Here is a 27049-nt window from a genome sequence, read left to right as displayed (position 1 = left end):
GGCTGTGTGTGCTTACTCGTGATTCGACCCTGTTATTGTACAGTCACTGCCGTTAGCATTGTCTGGTTCTCCGTGCAAGTGTTCGTGAAATTGTGTGTAGTTAGTGTGATTTTGATTGACAAGTTATTTTAAATGTTGTCGGCATACTGGCTCTGAGGAGTCTGTCGGGTGGTGTGGAGCAGCGAGGAATTCTCGGCGGGGCATAGTTGGCCGGGGCCCGCTGGCGGTCTCTACGGGGTGTCGGATTGTGTGGCGCTGTTCCCATTGCTACGAGGTCCGTGGCTCACCGACCCTGGACACGAAAGTTGACTTTTGATTTAACCTACCAGCAAGTCAAGACTGTTCACACTGTGTCCTTTGGAGTTCTTTGTCGGCTATGGGGATATTCCCGCGAGAAACAACGTGAAGTTGGAAAATTCTAGCCACCCTCCGGTGGAGTTTCACTGTATTTGGTTATTTGAATTGAAGTGCACCAGGGGGATCTTCTGCCTTGTGGCCGTTAACGTTCCGGTTACCTGCCCTGGCCGTTGACGTAAATTTCAGGCAGAGTAGTTTCCTCTGATAACGAGAAGGGACAGGATGATAGGACATCTGCTAAGACATGAGGGAATGACTTCCATGGTACTAGAGGGAGCTGTTGAGGGCAAAAACTGTAGAGGAAGACAGAGATTGGAATACGTCAAGCAAATAATTGAGGACGTAGGTTGCAAGTGCTACTCTGAGATGAAGAGGTTAGCACAGGAAAGGAATTCGTGGCGGGCCGCATCTAACCAGTCAGTAGACTGATGACAAAAAAAAAAAAAAAAAAAAAAAAGTTTCCTCATCGTGTTGTTGCTGTCCAGCATGGTGTGTAGTTTGACAGCTCCGTGTATGATTGGTTGTGGGCGCCAATATCTTCTACGTTGTTCCATTGAACTCCAGGGTTGCGCCCTGATGGGGTAAAGTGGAAGTTATCTTGTCGGTGGGTCCGCTGACTTTCGGTCCGTTGGGTTGTTGTCGGATCGTGAATGGTTGGCCCGACTGCCTGTCTCACCTAAGCGAGCGTTAGTGTTTGAATTACAGGCCGACCCTCGAACATCTGGGCGCCCTTGTGTGCACTGCCCTATTTTTTTAAAATTTGTACTTCTTGTTTTTACTTGTATGGCTTCTAGCCGATTTTGGTTTTAAATTAGAGTTATTTTTCTCTTAAGGTTTTCATCCTAGTTTAAAGTACTGTTTCGCGTAAGCCCTTTGGCATATTAAAAATTTTAAGGTTGTTGAATTTTTAAGTCTTTTGCCTTCAGACGATTTTGAGTTTCACTTGTTTGTTCTTAAGGCCTTCAGCCTAAATAAAAGAACTGTTTCACGTAAGGCCTTTGGTATTTTAAAAAAATTAATGTTTTGGAGTTTCAAGTGTTAGGCCTTCAGCCGAACTGAATTTAACTTGTTTACTTCAGCCTAACTAAAGAACTGTTTTAAGACAAGGCTTGCCTTTTAAATTTCTGATTATGCTTGCGCTTTAAGTTATTGGCCTTCAGCCGTTTTTAAATTAAACTACACTCCTGGAAATGGAAAAAAGAACACATTGACACCGATTTGTCAGACCCACCATACTTGCTCCGGACACTGCGAGAGGGCTGCACAAGCAATGATCACACGCACGGCACAGCGGACACACCAGGAACCGCGGTGTTGGCCGTCGAATGGCGCTAGCTGCGCAGCATTTGTGCACCGCCGCCGTCAGTGTCAGCCAGTTTGCCGTGGCACACGGAGCTCCATCGCAGTCTTTAACACTGGTAGCATGCCGCGACAGCGTGGACGTGAACCGTATGTGCAGTTGACGGACTTTGAGCGAGGGCGTATAGTGGGCATGCTGGAGGCCGGGTGGACGTACCGCCGAATTGCTCAACACGTGGGGCGTGAGGTTTCCACAGTACATCGATGTTGTCGCCAGTGGTCGGCGGAAGGTGCACGTGCCCGTCGACCTGGGACCGGACCGCAGCGACGCACGGATGCACGCCAAGACCGTAGGATCCTACGCAGTGCCGTAGGGGACCGCACCGCCACTTCCCAGCAAATTAGGGACACTGTTGCTCCTGGGGTATCGGCGAGGACCATTCGCAACCGTCTCCATGAAGCTGGGCTACGGTCCCGCACACCGTTAAGCCGTCTTCCGCTCACGCCCCAACATCGTGCAGCCCGACTCCAGTGGTGTCGCGACAGGCGTGAATGGAGGGACGAATGGAGACGTGTCGTCTTCAGCGATGAGAGTCGCTTCTGCCTTGGTGCCAATGATGGTCGTATGCGTGTTTGTCGCCGTGCAGGTGAGCGCCACAATCAGGACTGCATACGACCAAGGCACACAGGGCCAACACCCGGCATCATGGTGTGGGGAGCGATCTCCTACACTGGCCGTACACCACTGGTGATCGCCGAGGGGACACTGAATAGTGCACGGTACATCCAAACCGTCATCGAACCCATCGTTCTACCATTCGTAGACCGGCAAGGGAACTTGCAGTTCCAACAGGACAATGCACGTCCGCATGTATCCCGTGCCACCCAACGTGCTCTAGAAGGTGTAAGTCAACTACCCTGGCCAGCAAGATCTCCGGATCTGTCCCCTATTGAGCATGTTTGGGACTGGATGAAACGTCATCTCACGCGGTCTGCACGTCCAGCACGAACGCTGGTCCAACTGAGGCGCCAGGTGGAAATGGCATGGCAAGCCGTTCCACAGGACTACATCCAGCATCTCTACGATCGTCTCCATGGGAGAATAGCAGCCTGCATTGCTGCGAAAGGTGGATATACACTGTACTAGTGCCGACATTGTGCATGCTCTGTTGCCTGTGTCTATGTGCCTGTGGTTCTGTCAGTGTGATCATGTGATGTATCTGACCCCAGGAATGTGTCAATAAAGTTTCCCCTTCCTGGGACAATGAATTCACGGTGTTCTTATTTCAATTTCCAGGAGAGTAGCTTTCAGGCGGTAATTAAATCCCAAAGATTAAAGCTGTGTGTTTAAAAAAAATTTTTTTTTTTGGGGGGGGGGGGGGGTCTCATGTAATCCTTGATCAAATAATAAAGTTGTATGTTCGAGTGTAACTGAGAGCCCCTTATTTTGGCCCTTTTCCACAATTTATACTATCTGTCCTGTGCTGCGGGATTAGCAGGGCGCCTCAGCTTAGTTTCTTTCCTCTGTAGCTACACATCAACACGGACAACGTCGTTTTGAATATAAATAGATTTTACAATTTGCATAGCATTATAGAAGTCTTTCCTTGATTAGAAACATCACCTTTGTTTGCTGTATTTAAGAGACGTAAAGGTGAAACTGGTCTCACATCGTCGGGAACTTGATTAGCTGTTTTGTAGATTGTGTTAACGTGACCATAGTACTATGATGACTAGTGTAATATCGGATAATAAAGATAATAATGCCAAAACGATTGGAATAATATCACGAGTACGTTTCCTGATCATGCTATTGTAATAGGGAGGCACTTCCACTTGACATCTATAGAATGGGGCAGTCACGCAATGAAAACTGGTGCCTGAGAAAGGGATTGGTGTAAGACTGCGCTGAATGTCTTGCTGAATATTACTTCGAGCTTAGACACTGCGCGATAGAACGAAAGGATCACTTCCTCGAAATCCTGTAATTACCAACGATTGCGTCATGTAAACCTGAAACTTGGCTCAAAGGTGCGTACAACCTCCCTCTGTATTGGTGCAAAAGCGTGGCACCCTGTGACGTCACCCTCGGCCTCGACGACGCTTCGAACAGCAAGGTGTCGACACAAGCGAAGAAAAGGCCACAGCTCAGAAGTTCATTCGACCCGTAAAGGTGGTTAATGACGTGACATTGGTACCAAAATTCGCCACAATTCTGCCCAATGGTACCGTGAACGTATCACACGATGGCAAAGTCGCCACAGCCTCTTTTACCCACATTTCACCCCTTCTTCGGACGCCTCTGCAATGGAGGTTAGCACAGCGACGAAGAGCGTTGATATCATGCTTTTTTTCTTATTAGTGGCCGAGGAAAATATTCCATACACCGCTGCTCAGAATCACCACGAAAAGGTATCAGTGGGTTGCATAAAGGACCTCAATGAAACCACCTCTTTCCTTGGGGCGTTGATTCTCGCGGTCGAAAACGACAGTTCGCAGAGCCTTGAGCAAAGGGAAGACGCCTTTAACAACTTTTGACACAACCTTTGAAACTGCTGATGTCCTCGTACGTTTCAATTGTTCTCTAAGGATAGTGTGGGGCTGTGAGTGTAGCGCGACCACAGTTTTTGCTCTCGTGTACAGTTTGAAACCACTAGCGACCGTTCAACACCATTCTACGAAATTTGAACATAAGAAGTAGCAAAGGGTGCTTATGCTTTTTCATCCCTCCTTTTTCGCGTCATCCTGTGGCTTGATTAGAGGGGGTTGTGACTTTAACACACTCGTGAATAAAACGGCAAAGTATCCTTCTAAGACGCCTCAGTTCGGCAGAACTCTCTGTGCCATGGACCCACATTTGTTGAGCACCTTAAAAACTTACCTGTGCAGACAGAAGCCGTGACGAGAGTCTCAGGAGTCCGCAGTCAGGCTGCTAGGCTTCTCTTCAGCTGCTATACTGCTGCTGCGGACGATACACTAATGAAACGCAGGAAGACCTTCAGAGTATCGACTATTTGTGCAGGGACTGCCATTTGGCTCTCAAAGTGAATAAATGAAACGTATTGAGAATAGTAGGTGAAGAGACTGTCAGACTGCACTATTGGCGACAAAACACTTTTTTTTTTGTTAATCTCATTTTGCTTGTGATTGTTCGTGACGAGCGCTCATGACGCTTGTTCAAGTTTATCGTCGTTCCATTAACTCAGTTTTTTATTGCAGAGGGCGGCTAAACCTCTGACGGAACACGCTGAGCTACCGTGCCGGCAAACACTAGAAATAGTAACTACCCTAAAATACCTGCAAGTAACCATCGGGAGCGACCTAAACTGCAATGTCCACATAAAAAGAATTGTAGGAAAAACAGTGCCAAACTGAGATTTAGAGGCAGAATGTTGAGGAAACGTAATTGACCCACGAAATACACGGTTTACAGGACACTTGTTCCACCGATTCTTGAGTATGGTTAATCAGCGAGGAATCATTAGCATTTAGAATTAACAGAAGAGGGAGAGAAGTTTGAACACCAATAGCTCTTTATTCTCAGGAAGTAATGAGTGCAATGACAAGGGGTCTCATATTGATTTCATATTTCCAAATTTCCGGAAGGCTTTCGACACATTTTCTCGCAAACGACTTCTAATCAAGTTACGTGCCTGCGGACTACTCTCTCGGTTGTGAGACTGGATTCGTGATTTCCTAACGGAAAGATCACGGTTCGCTGTAATTGACGGGAAGTAACTGAGGAAAACAGAAGTAATATCTGACTCTTAGAGATTCTACTCTACATAAACGATTTAGGAGACAATCTGAGTAGCCATCTTAGACTGCCTGCAGATGATGCTGTCATTTCCCATCTTGTAAAGTCATTAAATTATCAAAACCAAATACCAAAATAGTTTAGATAAGATATTTGTCTGGTGCGAAAAATGAAAATTGACTGTAAATGAGGAATAGTGTGCGGTCATCCACATGACTAATAAATGGAATCCTTTAAAGTTAGATTACGTAATACATCACACAAATCTAACGGCTGTCAATTCAATTAAATACCTAGCAATTACAATTGCGAACAACTAAAACTGAAACTATGACATAGATAATGTTGTGAGGAAGGCATATTAAAAACTTGGAAGATGCAACGGGTCTACTAAAGAAACTAGCTACACTATGCTTGTCCGTACTCTGCTGTAGTATTACTGTGCACTACGGGTTCCTTACTGGATTGGACTGAGAGAGGACATCGAAAAAGTTCAAAGAAGGGCAGCTCGTTTTGTCTTATCACGCAATAGGGGAGAGAATGTCACGGATATGGTACGCGAATTGGGTTGGGGCAGTCATTAAAACAAAGGTGTGCTTTGTTGTGGCGAGATCTTTTCACGTAATTTCAGGACCCAACGTTCTCCTTCAAACATGGCACCCATCTACATATCGAGCGTGGAACGGTAGAGAAATAGTGTGAAAGTGGTTCCAAGAACCCTCCGCCAGGCACCAAAGTGTGAACTGCAGAGTTGTCATGTAGACGTAGAAGAGCGGCACGATTCGTCACGGGGTCGTTAAGTCGGCGCGAGTGCGCTACGTGGAAGCTCACCACACTCCAGTGCCAGACGCTTCAAGAAATTCAGGGAGAAGAAGGGTCGGGATACATATTACTTCGGTCCCCCCCCCCCCCCTTACACACACAAATATGTCTTGCGAAATTATCACGAGAGAATATTATTGCTGTCACCTACTGCCACATACTCCATACCAGCGACCTCAGTAGTCATTAGACATCGTGAGAATGCATAATGGGATGCTCCGCGCAACTCATGGACTTCAAACGTGGTCAGGTGATCGGGTGTCACTTGTGTCATATGTCTGTACGCGAGATTTCCACACGTCTGAACATCCCTAGGTCAACTGTTTCCAAAGTGATAGTGAAGTGGAAACGTGAAGGGACACATACAGCACAAAAGCGTACAGGCCGACCTTGTCTGTTGATTGACAGAGACCGCCGACGGTTTTAGAGGGTCGTAGTGTGTAATAGGTAGACATCTATCCAGACCATCACACAGGAATCCCAAACTGCATCAGAATCCACTGCAATTACTATGACAGTTAGGCGGGAGGTGAGAAAACTTGGATTTCATGGTCCAGCGGCTGGTCATAAGCCAAAAGACGCCTCACTTGGTGTAAGGAGCGTAAACATTGGACGATTGAACAGTGGAAGAACGTTGTGTGGAGTGACGAATCACGGTACACAATGTGGAGATCCGATGGCAGGGTGTAGGTATGGCGAATGCCCGGTGAACGTCATCTGCCAGCTTGTATAGTGCCAACAGTAAAATTAGGAGGCGGTGGTATTATGGCGTGGTCGTGTTTTTCTTGGAGGCACCCCTTGTTGTTTTGCGTAGCACTATCACAGCACAGGACTACATTGATGTTTTAAGGACCTTCTTGCTTCCCACTTTTGAAGAGCAATTCGGGGATGACATCGTCTGTTGACTGACAGAGACCGCCGACAGTTGAAGAGGGTCGTAATGTGTAATAGGCAGACATCTATCCAGACCAATACACAGGAATTCCAAACTGCATCAGGATCCACTGCAACTACTATGACAGTTAGGCGCATTTCATGGTCGAGTGGCTGCTCATAAGCCACACATCACGCCGGTAAATACCAAACGAGGCCTCGCTTGGTGTAAGGAGCGTAAACATTGGACAATCGAACAGTGGAAAAACGTTGTGTGGAGTGACGAATCACGGTACACAATGTAGCGATCCGATGGCAGGGTGTGTGTGTCTTTTGAATGCCCAGTGAACGTGATCTGCCAGCGTGTGTAGTGCCAACAGTAAAATTCGGAGGCGATGGTGTTATGGTGTGGTTGTGTTTTCCATGGAGGGGGTTTGCACCCCTTGTTGTTTTGCGTGGCACTATCACAGCACAGGCCTACACTGATGTTTTTAGCTCTTTCTTGCTTCCCACTGTTGAAGGGCAATTCGGGGTGGCCATTGCATCTTTCAACACGATCGAGCACCTGTTCATAATGCACGACCAGGGGCGGAGTGGTCACGCGACAATAACATCCCTGTAATGGTCTGTTCTGCACAGAGTCCTGACCTAAATCCTACAGAGCACCTTTAGGTGGTTTTGCAACGCCGACTTAGTGCCAGGCCTCACCGACTGACATCGATACCTCTCCTCAGTGTAGCACTCCGTGAAGAATGGGCTGCCATTCCCCAAGAAACCTTCCAGCACCTGATTGAACGTATGCCTGCGAGAGTGGAAGCTGTCATAAAGGCCAACTCCATATTGAATTCCAGCATTACCGATGGAGGGCACCACGAACTTGTAGGTCATTTTTAGCTAGGTGTTCGGATACTTTTGATCACATAGTGTATCGACTTCGTCTCGGTCAATTGCCGGCCGAGTACAATCTGCCAATGACCGGATGACAAAGGATAGAAGCCTACTCAGAAGATAGAGGAGCAACTCTCGGCCACTCGGTTACAGATCATCGTCCAGGGCTGACTTAGACAGGGAACGTTGTTTAGTGAACTCTTAAAAAGTGAACAGATAGTTGTTGTAAATTACATTTGCGATGTTCTGTGAAGTTTACCTATAATTCTTTGCACTTACCTTTGAGAGCCCTTTTTGTGTTATATTACACGCAGTGTTGCAGATTTCCTTATTCGACAACTCTCAAAGATAAGTAAACCTTAATTCATTTGTGTGACTTTGTTACTAAGTTGTTGAAGTGTTGTAGAACCTTCGTTCTCCTATCCTGATAGTTTACCCTGGGGTATAGCTGTGTAACAGTTGCAGGGAGAAATCGTCATAGCAGTGTACTGCAACAGAAGCCGTTTCGCGATCTCACAACCTCGGCCCACCATAACAAAAGTGGCAACTCGGCCTCCATGGAAGTAGCATTGAGGGCTTTACAAACCTGGCCAGGAGGGTTAACAAAAGAAATTGGATGTCACACGGAGCGTTATCAACAGCTATCCTTGTCAAGCGCAGTTCATTAATAGAGAAGTAGGGTTACGGACGCTCGGCGTCGAGGTTATCAGCATTCGTAAATAGAACATGAACACAGAAGTAACATCCGCCACACACCGTAAGGTGACCCGCGGAGTATAAATGTAGATGTAGATGTAGAGGACAAAGAATTGCTGAGCAGGAAAATTCGAGCATGTACTCTGGTATTGCAAAATTCGATCACTAACGTCAGAGAAGAAAAAATTTCTGGCAACGATGTATACATACTGCTTGACGTCAAGAAAGTTTGGTAGCCGTGAAACAGATTCGTCAGTAGAGCACTTATAACTTACTAACCGAAAATTGGTTGACTCTCAAGTGTGAAAGCAGTAAGAATGTATTTTGTTCTTAAGTCCCATTATAACTATCAAAATAAGATATATTTGTGATATTAGACAAACTTTTTTATGCTTTCTTTTAGTTAGTACAAAGTGCAGAGTCCTTCAGACTTAGATAGCCAAGGACGACAGGCTTATGAGGGACTTAGTAGCTGGTAGTTCTACACGTCTATTTTTTTGTTTGTCGATGTCAACTTGCACCATTGCTGTAATTAAGTAACTAAGTTATGAATTTGAGATTTAAAGTAGTCTTGTGAGAAGGAATTTGTACAAGAATCTGATCAAACATCACTGTTCTGTTTGCGCATTTGCAATTCTCGATCCATGCTGTTTGACTGACGGCTGTATCAGACCTCCAGTGTTTGCTAGAGAAGAAAATACTTCAGGTACTTACTGTTTCAAAAATTATACTCTGGGCATCCGCAGCTGTTGAACGGCATGTTAAGAAGAATTCCGCTGACAGCTTATTGCTGCACAACCGGCCTAAAACCAAATCAGGTGAAACCTAGGTGTTAAAATGGTTCAAATGGCTCTGAGCACTATGGGACTTAACATCAGAGATCAGCAGTATTCTAGAACTGAGAACTACTTAAACCTAACTAACCTAAGGACATCACACACATCCATGCCCGAGGCAGGATTCGAACCTGCGACCGTAACGTTCGCGAGGTTCCAGACTGAAGCGCCTAGAACCGCTCGGTCACAGCGGCCGGCCTACATGTTAAAGAACAATATACAATGTCTCAACTTGGTTTAGTATTAAAATTAAAATAGGTAATACATACATTGTTAAAAGATCATATATGTATCCATCGCTCCTAGTCAAGATATATTATTCAGTGAATATTACCTACATTACATTGGCGAACGAAGGGTGGCAATCTCGTGATACATTAATTTCGTTAAAATTGCTAGTAGGTGGATCATGTAGTTAAGGACCTTTGTTTTACAATTTGACTGCATCTACACGAAGAAAAAAATATTTTATACTGAGAAGACGCTAAAACAATTTTTAAAAAAGCTATAAAATAGCCAGTAATAATGTGAGTTGTCAGGGCACAAAGCAAATTTCTATGTGGAACGATATATGGTGGTACTTTCTTACCTGTGTGACGGCATGGTAATCCTGTTCTGGGAATAGTAGAAGCGACTAAGACGGACTAACAGACTGGCAGGACGGAAACTATCTTGTGAGCGGTGTGACGCCATGTAGTCATGACTAGGAGTGCTCTCCCTTTACAAGTCAGTTTAATACAGAATATTATTATATATTAACACTTATTATATAAACAACGACAATTAGCTGGAATGTTATATTGCTTTAATTCTGATTATTCAAAGGGAACTGTGCATTTTCCTTTTTACATCTAAAAATTTCTGTTTCCTTTAATATATTCACAATACGGCTGTTTCTCTTTTTTACGAAGTATTGTTAACTTTTCTGAAGGGCTTGTGACGCTGTGCCCCGCTTCTCTTGAGTGCGTCGTTAATGCAGATTGGGAGCTATTTAAGCTGCGGTGTCCTTAAAATCTGTTGCGAAACTACCATCCGTTTGTCTTACACACACAATAATTGCATACAATGCAGTATACACCCAGATCATTACACCCATTTATCACAGTTTTTTTTCCTTACGTTTGAGTTTTCTACCTAGATCGGAGGAAGTAAAATATGCTGGAACGATGTTTGTTAGGTCTCGTGCCTATTTTTTTCGGATAGTGCACCTAAATATGGAACACTACTAAAATTAGAGCGTTCTTTTGTCTGATCGTGTGGTCTAAGCGTTAGAAGATCCGTCTCTGTGACTGTTGTGAACCTTGTGTACGCGATTTGGAACCCTCTTTCACCAGTTGGCATGTTCTGACAAACTATTTTTGGTACTCTTTTACCGTCCTGTTTGCCTGTTCTTGCTGTTTTCTCCTGGAATAGGTTATTTTATCATTGATGCTGTAAATTTCAAATTCTTGTGTGATTAATATCCCCGTTTTGTCTGATATTTGATTTAACAGAGAAACTCAGCTGATTGTCTCGACAGACAACTTCAAACTATTGTCAGAAGTGTTTATTTCAATCGCCAAAGAAGTTGTTCTTGCATCAAGCCGCTTTTTATTTGTAACAAATACTTTATTTCATTTGGAATTAGCTAATCTGAATCTGTTGATATTATAATGGAACACCACAAAAAAATACGTTGCAAGCTTCCGTTTCTCAGTATGTCATGAACCACACAGGAGAGTGAGATAATCAACGTACAACGGCGTTACATATTTCTGTCAAATGACGCATCATCGGTCATTCACAAACCCAGTGTTCTGTATCCAGTACATGCATCTGTCTAATATGGATACAGAAGCTGGTATCTGCGAACGTAGAACATTACATCATTTAATGGGACATTAAGGCTAGCTTATCCTTTAAAATCCTCTTGGATTCAGCGGCGTTTGTTCCATTAGATGTTACCCCGCATTAGGGAAGTAACACTGCAAATTGTAAGTAATCAGAAAACATCTTCAACTGCACGACACGATATTCATGGAATCAAAAACTGTAATCACAAATGACGATGCAGTACATGTCGAACTCTTAAGGTCAGTAACTCATAATGTTTAATGTTCGTAAGTAATATTACGTTTTCCTTAAAATTAGATTGTAGACTTTGAATGCTGAGGTTTTGTTCTAATCTTTGTTGCAATGAATCATGATTTTGATAGGATTTCCTTCCCCAGAAACGGCAGTTGAGAAGGCTTTCAAGGTGTCCTTCATGCTGAAGTTATGTGTAATCAGACCTTTGACATTTGTTTTCCCCGATGCGACAAGTTCTAAGGCCATGGGATATCTGCAAAATACAAAGAAATATGTAAGTAATGGAAGAATTTAAGAACTGTATAGCAGAAATGTACTCAGTCAACATTACATACATTGATCTAGCGCACAGCATTAATCTATAATAAATTCTATGACGTTTACAAGTAGATTTATACTGAAGGCTTGTTCTTTTTTTTATGTCCAGTGATGGAGAAATTATGTTCTGTGCTTAAGTACACTGAGCAACATAATTTTTCTTTCTGTAATTACTCGTCGAAACATGAAGAGTAGGCAGTTATCACAGTGGGTATGATATAAGGGAGTGCAATTTTGAGAACGTTACATTGTTTTTATTCCTCCGCTCACTGGGTCGCTGCTTTCATCACCGTACGAACGTGACCAAATTTTTCAACTCAAGTTCTGTTTCAGCCAAGAGGTATTTATAATTGCTGATTATAACATTAGTCTAAAGGACTTAACAAATGTGTCACTGTTAAGATATATTTGCTCTAAAAACATTTCGAAAAATGTGAAACAGATGAACGAAGCTATGTGAGCTTTTTTCCATGATGTCCATTCCGTAAAAAGTTATTATATTTGTGTAATTTTATACATCCGTATAAGCACTACACCTGTTTCACATAGTGTACTGAAAAAATATTTAAGTATTTAATCCCATTACGAGGCAGTTGTGTTGCAGTATCACGCAATTGAATATTTCGAAGTTAGGTGAGATATTTGTTCAAAGAGTAGTCACAAAAATAGCCAGTAACATCTATGGAATATTTCGTCGGTGCTTGAGGGAATATAGAGATATCAAAAAATGAAATAAACAGTATTAATGTCCCACAATAATACTTATTTTATAGTTCATTATGAACTGGCATTCGCCTTTCTAGGCAGACAAGACTAAACATAAAAAAGGCACAAGCATAATGAAATAAACAAAAAAACCTATGAACAAATGAATTTCATATTATATTCGAAGATTAAAACTATAAGAGTATCCAGTCAAAAACAGTACACAAATGAGCATTGGCGCAGACTGCTACGTTGACTAGATAAAATACCTACTGAGTAATAGTTCGTTTATTATTTTCTCATTGTAGGGTAATATACTTGTTGCAAACATTATAGCAGTTCTAGCAATTCTACGCCCACATTCCATTGACTCTTCCTCTCCTCTGCCCTCTCTACTTTCTGCCTATTCATCACATTCAACAACATTATTTTGTCCATGTAAGGTAGCAGTCTGCGCCAGTACTCAATTGTGCACTAGTCTGGTCCGCACATTCTCATACTTTTAATCTTGGAACAGTATGTACAGTTTATTTGTTCGTAACTTTTTTGTGTATTTCATCAGTCTTTTATGTTTTTTACGGATATGTAATCATAAAAGTCACATGTCTTTGGAAAAGTGATCTATGCACATCTATTCCGCTGATGTTCTGTGGGCTATCTTGTCAGTCTTAAGTTGCCTGAGGATGGCCTAAATACGGTTCGCAGTGAATTACAAATTAAATATTAGTGTGGATCATCAATACTGTGTGGATCAGATTTTAATAAATAATCGTAACATCGAACATAACATTAAAATTTTAAAATATTCGGAAAATATGGAAACAGTACCACTAAAGAAAATACAGAGGAAGTAAGATTCTTACGTATTAAAGCTACTGTTCCGTGGATGAATGATCAGCAATGAACGATGTTTATTCGACCTGTAAATTTCATAATGAATCTCCATCATTTGTTGATGAATACTAGGTTACGTTAACTGAAGTGAATCTTTCATTCTTATAACTTCAGACTAAGGGAACTGCGCCTTTTGGGCATCCCATTAATTAGTATATGGCATCTCTGTCATTAGTTACCGTTCTAGAAATACGTATAATTGATCAAAACAGGTTCAAATATCTTATAAAATCTATATACATCAGGGTGTAGTAGGTCGTCCGCACTTCTTGGTATACGTGTATATTAAACATTTGTTCGTTCGCTGACAACAATAAACTGCAAACTGCTGTCCACAAGCTGAACTTACTATGATACGTGAGGCTACAAGAAAATCGGAGACCTTACTGATACCTGATATTGCAAGGGTATTCAAAATGCTCTTGACGCTTTCAAGTAATTGCAAAAAATACTTGCGTTCAAGCAAAGTATTATTTGATTATATGCATGGAAACAACTCAAGGAATTCTTTTGTTACAGTGATCTCCAGCAACAGGCTGCTAGATCTACAAAGAAGGCATTAAGCATGATCAAATTGAGCAAGAGTGAGTTCGCAACCGCTTATCAATGCAATGTTTCTCGCCATGTGTAATGGCTTGGAGCAGCTGAATCCGATACGGTCTCATTCGCAGGCTATTTCTTAGCACTCTCCAAAACAGATGGCTTTAGAATCCCTGGGTTGCAATTGCCACTAGACTTTGACTTTTATAGACTTCTGGGGAATGTTTTCTTCATTCGTGCAGACAGTTCCATACATGTTGTTCGCCGCCTTCTGCTTTTGTCTTGACAAAGACTTCTGTTTTCTTTAAGTGCTATTCCGACTCGTATATGGATCGTCTGGCAGGTGGAGCCTTGTTAAATGGGCTCCTAAATTTCCGATTCACTACGGCGGCGGACTTGCTCTTGCAGAACTCGCATCACGCAAAATCCCTTGTAGCAACCATACTGATGGAAGTCAATGTAACAAAAAAATCTTCCTGAGATGCTGTTTCTACATATTCGCGCGTAATGTGCTAAGCAACAGAGTAGTAGAGCAGTGTGCTGCAAGCTTATTGCTGATATCTATTTAAAGATAGCTTTGAAACAGAAAACGAGTCAAGATTACAAATTCGATGAATTTCAGACCACTTCAGTGGTGCTATAAGCCGACAAATCATCCAGCAGATGAGTGGATTATATAAGTTTGTGTTTTTAAATGTTATTAACTAACCCTCATGTGCTCATAAGTTTAATTAAAATGTGAATAGTAGAAGTACCACAATGAGTAAACAAGTGTATGGGAGCAGATGAAGGATTCCTGCATCGCAGTTGCATTCGTCCGACCTGTTAGGAAGTATCACGTTCTTTTGATGTTGCTGAGCAACAGTCATACAATAATTCTTAAATGAACACACCGCCATTTGACTGTATTACGACCCAGCTTTCGGACTTTTATGCCATTTTCAAACGACAAACTCAATTACTTGAAAATGGGATAAAAGGCCAAAACCTGGGTCGTCATTAAATAAACACCTACACAGTCAAATGACGGTGTGTTCATTTAAAAAAAGTATGTACCTGTGTCGTGTGGATGACTGTGATGAGGGATAAATTCTAGAGTCCGATTCCACTCGTTGGCTTTGAGTAATGACGTCATACCTAATGCAAAGACGCTACGTATAGGCAATTTATGAAAGCAAAGAATCATACTTGTAAACAAACGAATGTAGCATACGATAAAATTACCATCACATTTCACGCAGTTATTTACTTAGTCGTGAATTATATCGAAACGAATTGAATATAACGGAAATAATTAAGAACAAGAATTAAAAACAAATTTTCATGTCTGGTAAGAAGTATTCTCGTAATTTATGCCAGCAGAAAAGCACAGAGAACCTTTAAATTGACTTACAGCAAAGCGCATGGTGAAGACATACTGCCGGCCGGTGTGGCCGAGCGGTTCTACGCGCTTCAGTCTGGAACCGCGCGACCGCTACGGTCGCAGGTTCGAATCCTGCCTCGGGCATGGATGTGTGTGATGTCCTTAGGTTAGTTAGGTTTAAGTAGTTCTAAGTTCTAGGGGACTTATGACCACAGCACCATAGTGCTCAGAGCCATTTGAACCATTTGAACCATTTTTTTGATAAATTCAGTTACCAACCACTCCATGATTCATACGTAAACAATTTTTGCAGGAGTTTATGCAGTGAAATGTAATAGCATTTCTACATTTGTAATTGCTCTCTAAGCCTACTGCGGTGTATAACAAAAACTGGAATCGGTAACTAGAACTGACCTTCTATATTGGTCAATTCTAGTTACCGATTCCAGTATTAGTAACTTTTTTGCAGTAGTTCAGATAGCAATTAAAAGTGCAGAAATCCTATTAGTCTACATTTTAGTGCACACACCTGCTGAAAAAAACTATCTAATTAATGAATATCAAATGGTTGGAATCGGTAGCTAGAATTGGCCTATATAGGTCAAGTCTAATTGCCGATTTCAACTATTCGATGATTCATAATTGCGGATGGATTTCTATATTTCTTATTGATCTCAGAACTACTCCGAGAAAGTAACAAATATTCTAGTTACAGCTTCCAATTTTTTCTCTTTTCCATAGCAAAAAAAAAAAAATGGTTCAAATGGCTCTGAGCACTATGGGACTAAACTGCTGTGGTCATCAGTCCCCTAGAACTTAGAACTACTTAAACCTAACTAACCTAAGGACATTACACGCACCCATGCCCGAGGCAGCATTCGAACCTGCGACCGTAGCGGTTGCTCGGTTCCAGACTGTAGCGCCTAGAACCGCTCGGCCAACCCGGCCGGCTTTTTCATAGCAGTGAAGAGAGTAATACCGTATGTAGAAATCCTGTAACACTTTAGTGCACACACTTCTTGTTAACACGAACTACATAACGAACCGAGGAAAGGCTGGAATCGGTAACCAGAATTAACCTTTATAGGCCAGTTCTACTTACCGATTCCAGTATTTTTGAGACTCTACTTTTTGTGAATTTTCGATAATTGTGTACTAGTCCCGTTAGATTTAATAATAATTAAACGAGTCGTATTACAAGTTGACAATATTTCACTGTACTGTGACTTCATCAAGAGCTATACTCTAATGGACTTAAAAGTTATCTGTGCTTTTTATTACTCGTACAAATTACAATAATAATTAATTTTAGACATGTTTAGTTCTCTTTTTCTATTCTTATTTATTTTCGTTGCTTTTAATTATTGTCTACATAATTTGTGGCTAAGTAAATAATCACAGTGGTTGTAATTTTATCGTATGCTACATTCTTGTTTACGAATATGATCAGTTGCTTTCAAAGATTGTCTCTATGTAACCTCTCTGCCATAGGTATGACGTCACTCGTCAAAGGCAACGAGCGGAATCGGACACTAGAACTGACGCTTGATGAGTGTTTGTGCAGTGTAGTGTTGGGTCTGTGTTGCTATGTACGAGAGCAAGAAAGAGGGCTATTCCCGATAACAGCACATAGCCCACTACTCCTACACAATGGGGGCCGCTGAGCTTAACGCCCCCATAACACGGACGTATTACCACCAATTTGCTTGGTCGCATGGAAGACCAATTAGAATATGAAAAGAGAGAGTGCCTTCATGGCTAACTGTGTATTCTATCCGTCAAATATCATGCGTCGATTATTGTGTGATGTGCAGTAACATGCTATGACTGCATGTTAGCTAAGGAATATTATGACAGAAATTTTACAAAGAAGTGTCGGAAAATAAACAAGTGGCAAAGATATACCTGTAACATAGGTATTTCTATGTATACCTGTGCTCGTTACCACAGTGCGAAAATGGTTTTGTATTTCTTGAAGAGAAATGAAAAGGAGGTACCTGAGTGCCCTGGAAATACCTTAGAGCTTTAACCCTCTGAAAGATTTGCTAGCTGTCATCTAAAACACATATCTAAAGGGCAGGGGGGTATCTCCATCCATTCATCTGCTCTCGAAAGAGACCGTTGCAACTCCTTATTCTGAGAGACATTCGGTCCCTCAACTGCCTTAGCCGCCTGAAACGTTGCCTGTCCCCACCAGTAGGACGTGTAGTTTCGGTTTTTCCTTTCATTAATTGACTATCCCTGGAGATGGATGAGCCACCCAGGCCAACGGCATGTAGATGTGGAATGCAACGGGAAATAACTACATTAAAGGTCCATCTGGATATCCCATGTGTATGCATCCTTACTGACCGTGGGTTTCGGATCCCAAGATACGGCTGGAGGACAGGTGTGGCTGCTCAGGTCGTCTTTCAACGTAGTCCCCACAGAGAAGGAGAAGAAGAAGATAATTTAACATTATCACATGGAATGTGCGGACACTGTTAAATCCTGGAAAACTGGATAAAGTCAGAAAGGTTGTGACGAAGTGTCAACAGGATATTTTAGGACTACGTGAAACAAGATGGATGGAAATGGTGACTCATTAGGTGATTTGAGAATATCTCGTAGTGGAAACCAACATTAGGGAAGAATATAGTAGCTATTGTATTAACAAAGAAATGCATGCATAATGTAATCGGCGCTTATCATGTAAGTGATAGGATATTAATGATAAACTTAAAAGCTAGCCTAGTTGACTTAACAGTAATATAAGCGCATTTACGAACGACAGTAACAGCGACGAAGGAACAAAACGCATTTAAGACACTATTGAAAAAGTAATGAAAATTATAAACGAAATACATAAACATAAAAGAAAATGTTATTCTCGTGGGAGACTGTAATGCATCGATAGATATACAAGAGAACCACAATTGTACTAGTAAGTTCGCACTGGGAATTATGAATTCAAGAGGTGAGAAATTATTAGAAATTTGTTAATAACATCACGTTATGAAGCGCCAAAGAGAAACCACTACGTGTGGAAGACACCTGGCGATAGCGGGAAATATATGACTGATTATATAATAGTAAAGCAGAGGTCAAGGAATCAAGTGACATGCAGTCACAGTTATCATGGTGCTAATACAGATTGTGACCATACACTTGTTTCAGCAAAGTGCAGTATCAGATTTAAGAAGCACCAGCTGAAATATCCAAAGGAATGGGCAGTGTATAAGTTGAAGAATGTAGAGGCTGTGTAGGAATTGAAGCATGTAACAATGGAAACACACAGGAAGAAGGCAGCTGGGATATTATCAAGACGAATATAACAAGTGTATCGACAGACGTATTAGGAATAATGAATTTAGAACCTACAAGTCTTGAATGATCCAAAAAATACTGCAGCTCAACTGACAAAAGGAATAGCCTAAAAATAGAAAAGCCTTGATCAGTATAATGCAGTAAAAAACAAGATAACATCAATGTGCTGTTTAAAGAAAGAAAAGTCGCTATGAAAAATTAACAAAGAAATAGATGATTTTAAAGGTGGAAAACAGGATAAAGCTTGCTCAAAGATTAAATTATTGCAACAAAGGCATAGCACCAAGAATAATACAGTGAGAGATTAAAACGGGAAACTGATATTTGTCATAGAAGATGTAAGTGGCAAATGGAAAGAGTATCGTACAGTGTTTCTGAAACTGGAAGTTTACTTGAGTCTACTGAAGATGAAAAATTAATTCATGAAAACAATAAGGGATCATAGATAAGAAAGAAGAGCTCTTCCTTGCACCAAACAGATTAAAATCAAATAAAACAATGTGTATAGATGACATCCCACCAGAGTTCTTACAGAATAGTTGTGACTACGTCCAAAGTAAGTTATTTACTATGGTATCTAAATGTTATGAAGAGGGTATAATAACAGCCGACTTAAAAAAAAAAAAAGAGCTATTACCTAAGGACAAATGCAAAGGACTGCACTTCTGTCACATGCATAAAAACATTGAGAGGACGAAAAAGAAAATAGATTCGAACTTAGCCAGTTGTCAATGTGGCTTCAGATCAGAGAAAGGAACAGTAAAAGCAATATTATCATTACGCCAGATTTTGTATGAAGATTAGAATTACAGAAATAAACAGCGTTTTTGAGCTAGAAGAAGTATCAGATATGGATGACTGGAAGTTGTTATTATTTAAAGTAATTCGCAAAGTAAGGCTTCGCTGGAAGGAAAAGCGATTAATTTTGAGTACATACAAATGTTAACTGCGTGTGAATGGTTGGAAGAAAAAAAACATAAATCAGAAGTGGAATACGACAGGGAGATCCTCTATCACCTCACTTATTCAGTATGTTCATCGACGAGGCAACAGCGAAACAAAATTAGTAAGCAGTGAGCAACTAGAGGAAATAACCGAATTTTGCTATTTCGGTAGCACTGTGAAAAAAAAATGGCTCTGAGCACTATGGGACTCAACTGCTGTGGTTATCAGTCCCCTAGAACTTAGAACTACTAAAACCTAACTAACCTAAGGACATCACACACATCAATGCCCGAGGCAGGATTCGAACCTGCGACCGTAGCAGTCCCACGGTTCCGGACTGCGCGCCTAGAACCGCGAGACCACCGCGGCCGGCGGCACTGTGAAGAAAAACAAAATGTGTCCTACGGAAATTAAGAGATGATTAGCACTGCCCAAGAGCGAATTCCAAAATAAGCTATTTCACTGAACAAACGTACTAGCTTCCACACTGAGAAAAGATTTTTGAAGACTTTTGTGTGGAGTGTTCTGCCAGAGAAGTCTGAAGCCTGGTCGTAAGCAAAGCAGGAGAAAGCTCACCTTGAAGCTGCGGAAATGTGGTTCTGGACTGAATGAGATGGTTCTACAAGAAACAGGAGAGAAGGAAGAACTGAAAATTATAGGCCAGCGTAAAGCAAAACTCACTGGCCACTTAATTTCCCATGATATTTTCCTACAAAACATTTTCGAAGGCAAGACAGAAAGTGGGGGGACGACGGAGAACACCCCTATCAGTGAGATGACGTGTTTCTGATGCGTGGAGATAAAGACGACTGCCGAAAAGAGGCGGCTGTGGCTGCGGAGACAAAGCTCAGCTTTCATCACTTTCAGAGGCCAGACGTGACGCCTGTTCCTTCTTTATGGGTCAATTTTATTCATGCCCTCTCTTCTTGTATTTTCTTTCTCCATGTGGAACACGTTTCATGGCGAGCAGCTGACATACCGCTCTAGCATTATTTCCACACGGTTCTTCTATCTGTCTCTGTATTCATCTGTTATATCTGTCATTGGTTCAAGTATTAACTCGTTTGTAATACCTGTATCTGTTATTATGTCTGATTTTGTACACCGTTTCACATATCGTAGTAAGCTCATTTAAGACGCTTGAATCTTACTTCTTTGTCCTTTAGCAAGGATCAAGGTTCCACTGCTGCAGAGAAGTACATGAACTGTCATAGTTTTATACAATATAATTTTTCTTACCCAATTTTTTCAAAATTCTGTTTACAATGCCAGATACATATTTAAATAATACAGGTCTTTTTGCATACATTTTAATCGTCTAGAAAATTTATTTGGCTTGCAAGATAGTTAAAATGTGTTACATGTCCTGTTGTTTTGTCATAAGAGCCAATTTTTCATGTTATATGTTCGATTACTCGCAAAGCGATTCATTTTGCCTTATTGATAGAGATATTCGTATTATTACGCTGTACGAAATACTGCAAGCAGCCACAAGTTTTCTTGAAATAATTTTATTGTACCGTTTCGGGCATGAGTCCATCGTCAGACGCGTGCATTGACTTCTTTGCAAGTTTTACATTTGTGTCCTACAATATAACAAGGTTTTTGTGATTGCATAGTTTTACACTTACATATGCACTATAAATGGTTTATACTCCACGAAAAGCTCTCTTTTAAATATTATAAGACAGAGATTTTATTTTATTTTACGATCCACTCTGAACAGTGAACTGAACTAAATACGAGATGGCTGATACATTTGTCTACATCGGTTGCTGATTTGGTGGGATAAAGAATGTGATATGTATGCAGATATGACACACTTCTGGAGTTACTGCAAAGATACTGTACTTCGTAGTACAGATAATTTTATACGGTTTTACATTTAATTAATTGGGTGTGAAATATGCTGGTAACGGCCAACGAAGAATTGTCTCTCTGACAAGCAATTATTATTTCTGTCATTTCAAATTATAGGAGTTTTATGAAGTTTCGCTGATACAGTTGGTTCCTTAATTCTAGTTGATCATTCACGATGCAGTGAGGTTTACTGTGAGTGTGCTTGTATATTTCTAATTCCTCAACAAATTAATCTGAAGTCCTTTTTCGGAAAAATGTAATACCTCTAAGTTTTCTTCGATGCCTATCTCTGTGTTTCCGTGTTGGACCAATCAGATAGTGAGAGATGACTTATCTAAGTTTTATGAAGTTTCGCTGATACAGTTGGTTCCTTAATTCTAGTTGATCATTCACGATGCAGTGAGGTTTACTGTGAGTGTGCTTGTATATTTCTAATTCCTCAACACATTAATCTGAAGTCCTTTTTCGGAAAAATGTAATACCTCTAAGTTTTCTTCGATGCCTATCTCTGTGTTTCCGTGTTGAACCAATCAGATAGTGAGAGATGACTTATCTAAGTCATTGACCTTGAGAGCGTCCATGTGTTAACGGTATCGCACTTTAACTCGTACCAGTTCGGCCACTGTAAAATTTGTGACACACAGAACAATTTAGCTTGTAAGTGCCAGACCTGTGGTGTAATTAATTTTTTGAATTTAAGTCGTGAACCATTTTGGCTTCATTTCGTTGTTTGTGAAAAACTAATTTTGATATTTTTGGCACAGAATAGTTTTCAGTCTGATCTGACACTTCAGTAATGAATAGTATGCAGACATGTAAAACTTGCAAAGAAGTCAATGCTACCGTCTGATGATGGGCTCACGCCCGAAATTAGGAACGGTACAATAAAATCATTTCAAGAAAACTTATGGCTCATTGCAGCGTTTCCTACAGTGTAATTTACGAAAACAGCTGCGGTGTTCTCTAACCATAATGAATAAAATGATCTTCATATTAGGTTCTTGGGACAGTGAGCTCAGCATGCGGATGGTGCTTTGCAGTTTGTTTGCATCAGCACATTCAGTTAACTAATGAACTAAAAGTTTCCACTTTCTCAAGAGGTCGTCAGTAAATACAAGTTGTTAACTAATATGTCGAAAACCTCTGGAGAATGAATAAAGAACTTAAAAAGAAGCAATGAAGTTCATATATTCATATGGTAACTTCTATTTATTGCTTTTTTTAGTTACTGATAGTTATGATTTTACATGTTTGCTTCGTTTCTGCCTATTTGTTATCAAATTTCCAGTTTGGTCCTACAGGTATTTTTTCTTTTCAAATGTTGTCTTCTGATGACTAAATGAAGGGCTCAAAGTGTCTACCATTAGCTCTAACCCAAGCTTATAAACGCCGCGTCATGGATTGTCTTACTCGCTCCAATATTTCAAGTGTCTGCTGAAATCCTGCTTGAACACATTGGCGAGAAATACCAACACTCACAGAAAGTCCTGAATACACTATGTCCCTCAAAATCCCCAAAAAATAAAAAATCCAGAGGACTGAATTTAGGAGATCGAGCAGGATAATATGTCGCTGCCCTATGACCTATCCGTTCAGAATTTGGAAACACTGATTGAAAATCGTTTTTACTTGCAGAGAAAACTGAGGAGATGCCAGATTGTGTGTGAACTCCGTGTCCTGACGCAACTTTAGTGTATGATGTTAAGAAGAACGCCGCTGACAGTTGGTAGCAATGTTTTTCATTAAAACACAATCAGTTTCGCGACTTAAAGTCGCATCATCAGGTGCAACAACGTTAAAACTTCATCGCTCCTAGTCAAAATATGCTATTCAGACAATAGTACTGACGATATTCCCTGAATAATGAATTTGACTAAGAATGGTGGGTATGCTTATGACCTTTTACCGTTTTTGCACCTGATGATGTATCTTTAAGCCGCGAAACTGGCTGTGTTTTAATAAACAACAATTTTACCAGCTGTCAGAGGAGTTCTTCCTAACATCATGCGTTTCGACAGCTGCGGTTGCCCGGAATATAAAATAGTTTGTGGTAAGTTTAGTGGAACGTCTTTCAGTAAAACATTTAAATGTTCCGTTAAAAATTCACTGTTTGATGCTCCAGCCGGTATTCCACGGAAAATGAAAAGTCTGATTAATCTTTCTCCAGTCATACCAGGCGATACATTAACGCGAAACTGTTATTGATGTCTTGTTTCCAAAACAAAAAAAAAAAAAAAACAACAACGCATCAAAGAAAATACAGTGCGTATATATGAACTTTTTTGCTTCTTTTTAAGTCCTCTATCCAATCCTCAGAGGTTTAATACACATTAGTTAACACCCTGTGTAGAAAAAGCACGGGCGACGTATTACACCCTTGACCAACTTCTAATTTACTTGGATTTTATTAAATAATTTTCACCCCGTTTTGATCACCTGCACTTACCTGTAGCATGAGGCTCTCGATATACTGGGTGAATCACCTAAAACTTACACGATATCTCGTAAACGACCTGCACTAGAATCCTACAACAAACACCACTGACATTCTAATTTACCCTACTTTTAGTTTGTTAATGTCAGTGGGCATTGTTTCATTTAAAACAGTTTGTCTGCACAATGATACACTTTCTAAGTATTACCACAATCTGTTTATTGGCTAACAATACGAGGCCCTGACTACCAATCCATTCTGTGAAAACCGCACTTCAGTAGCACTTTCGGTTTCTGCAATATTTACGGTGCACATTTTAAGTGATTAACTCCTTGCATATAATTTCCTAATTAATATGGTGCCTAAACGGTGCAACTGATGGTGTAAAAATTTATAAAAATGAAAATTTCAAAGTCAGTTAACTCAGAAAATTATAATCATGCAACTTTATTACGAAATTGTAGCCACGTTTCGCAAGTCGAATAAATTTCTTTGATTGCTGCTTATTAATCTAAGGTGCAGTAATTTTCAGAAACAATCTCCTGGCAGTGAAACCGCTAAATGTTGCGTTGTCGGGCGTTTAGTTTCAATTATCGCCGCTGCTTTAGAAAATGTAGACATTCCTAAAATGTTATTCTTAGACTGCGTCAGCGTGACGAAAGTGCATACGTACTCGTTGCAGTAGCGGAAGATGCCACGTAAGTCGATCTCGTAGAAGAGAGGCCTGAGTGGTATGCGGGCGTGCGTCTCCGCCAACCCCACGACCACCACGACGCCATTTTGTCGCGTCGCCTGTCAACAGAGAAACACGCCACCGTTAGCAAACTCTTTTCCCTGAGTGCAACAAAAGAACTCGCTATATGTCAGCCGTACCTGCAGTCCAAGAACCACAGTGGACTCCATGCCGCAGCAATCAATGCTGATGTCAGGAGCCACTCCCAAAATAGCTCGTATTTCGTTGGCCACCTGCTTCTCGTCTATACCCTTAGACACCCGCAATGTGTAGTCAGCACCAAACTTCTTAGATACTTCCAGGCGATGAGAATTTACATCTGAAAAATGAACACATACGATTCGTAGACATATTTCTCGTATCCAGACCTTTCCCTCCCCACTGCAATGATGTCTGTCTCAAGAGGAAAGTTATCACATCTACGAGGGAACAGAAACTCCCTTTCGAAGCAAGAAAATTCGCAAAGACGTTTTCACTGTCGTTACTGTCCGACCCCGTTAGCTGAGTGGTCAGCGCGGCGGAATGCCTTGCCAAGAGGCCCGGGTTCAATTCCCGGAGGCGGCAGGAGATTTTCTCCGCTCAGGGACTGGGTGTTGTGTTGTCCTAATAATCATTTCATCCCCATCTCCGATGCGCAAGTCGCCCAATGTGGCGTCGAATGCAATAAGGACTTGCCCTCGGAGGCCGAACTTCCCCGAATGGGGGACTCCCGGCCCACAATGCCGTACGCTCATTTCCACTGTCGTTACTGTTATATGAAACCCATTACCAAGTACTTAAGACAAGACTGCCTATATTCGACGTTTTTACTGTCGTTACTGTTACATAAATCCCATCACCAAGTACTTAAGGCAAGACTGCCTATGTTTGTGCTACACTTATACACTGAAGAGCCAAAGAAACTGGTACACCTGCCTAATATCACTTAGGGCCCCCGCCAGCATGCAGAAGTGACGCAACACGACGTGGCATCGACTCGACTACTGCCTGAAGTAGTGTCGGATGTCCATAAATCCGTAAGAGTACGAGGGGGCGGAGATCCCTTCTGAACAGCACGTTGCAAGGCATCTCAGATATGCTCAATACTGTTCTTGTCTGGGGAGTTTGGTGGCCAGCGGAAGTGTTTAAACTCAGAGCAGTGTTCCTGGAGCCACTCTGCAACAGTCCTGGACGTGTGGGGTGTCACATTGTCTGCTAAAATCGCGCAAGTCCGTCGGAATGCACAATGGACATGAATGGATGCAGGAGATAAGACAGGATGCTTACATACGCATCACTATCAGAAATGAAATGGAAATGGTCGTACGGCATTGTTGGCCGGGAGGCCCCTTGCGGGGAAGTTCGGCCGCCGTATCGCAAGTCCTTTTTAGCTGACGCCACTTCGGCGACTTGCACGTCAATGATGATGAAATGATGATGATGAACACACAACACCCAGTCATCACGAGGTAGAGAAAATCTCTGACCCCGCCGGGAATCGAACCCGGGACCCCGTGCGCAGGAAGCGAGAACGCTACCGCAAGACCACGAGCTGCGGACATCACTATCAGAGTCGTATCTAGACGCATCAGGGGTCCCATATCACTCCAACTGCACACGCCTCACACGTTACAGGTCATCCGCCAGCTTGAACAGTCCCCTGCACATGTGCAGGGTCCGTGGATTCGTGGATTGCTGCATTGGATTTCTGATCATATCATGGAGAGCTACTACAAGTCACTCTCTAAATTAAAAGAGCTCCATAATCAGTCCCTGTGGACAGCCAGATGCCGACCGGCCGCAGTGTCAGCCTCTACCAATCGCGTCTTTTTAGACACTACATGGAGCCGATGACAGCTTTCAGAATCTAGGAGGCGCTACTTGTCAGTACAATCTTGTACTTCTGCAAATGACTTCGCGGGGCTCAGTACGGCCCCTCCAAAAAGGAAAATTCCCTGGCAGCACTGGCAATCGATAACGAGTTTATTGCAACGCAATCAGACACACTGACCGCTCAGCTACGGAGTAGGACCTTCAATAAATGTTACTAAATTATCTACCCCAATAACTAACTAACAGTTTAAATTAATTACACAGCCACCTATACAACAACAATGCTTGAATTCTACACGTATTTCTTTCTTTCTTTCTCTCTCATCTGCTTTGTCTCAGCTTCTTTGCTGTTGTAACAACACATTTAACACCAATCGGAACATCGCGTTGGAATTGTCATTTGTTCTCACTGAAGGTGGAAGGGAGTGAAAACCGTTATGCAGGAGAGCTTGTTCCGTAGCGTGAAGTTTTTCACTGGTTAAATTCCGGCTATCACCACTCTGTGTTTACATTAATACTTCATGGGGCGATCAAAAAGTTTTCG

General features: G+C 41.6%; 1 protein-coding gene across 1 annotated transcript in view; it reads right to left on the bottom strand.

The window, feature by feature from the left end:
- Window positions 1-10443: 10443 nt before the first annotated feature.
- Window positions 10444-27049, bottom strand: part of LOC126198679 (sorbitol dehydrogenase-like) — a 99541-nt gene continuing 82935 nt past the window's right edge. Inside the window, exons 6-8 of the mRNA XM_049935175.1 lie at window positions 24834-25012; window positions 24634-24752; window positions 10444-11848 (exon numbers count right to left, since the gene is read on the bottom strand). Of these exons, the coding sequence (XP_049791132.1) occupies window positions 11689-11848; window positions 24634-24752; window positions 24834-25012 (458 nt within the window). The 3' untranslated portion in view covers window positions 10444-11688. The remainder of the gene's footprint in view (window positions 11849-24633; window positions 24753-24833; window positions 25013-27049) is intronic.

Source organism: Schistocerca nitens, chromosome 8 (genome assembly GCF_023898315.1).
Source record: "Schistocerca nitens isolate TAMUIC-IGC-003100 chromosome 8, iqSchNite1.1, whole genome shotgun sequence".
NCBI lineage: Eukaryota > Metazoa > Arthropoda > Insecta > Orthoptera > Acrididae > Schistocerca > Schistocerca nitens.
Note: the sequence above shows the minus strand (reverse complement) of the source record. Positions and strands in the feature narration are given on the sequence as shown.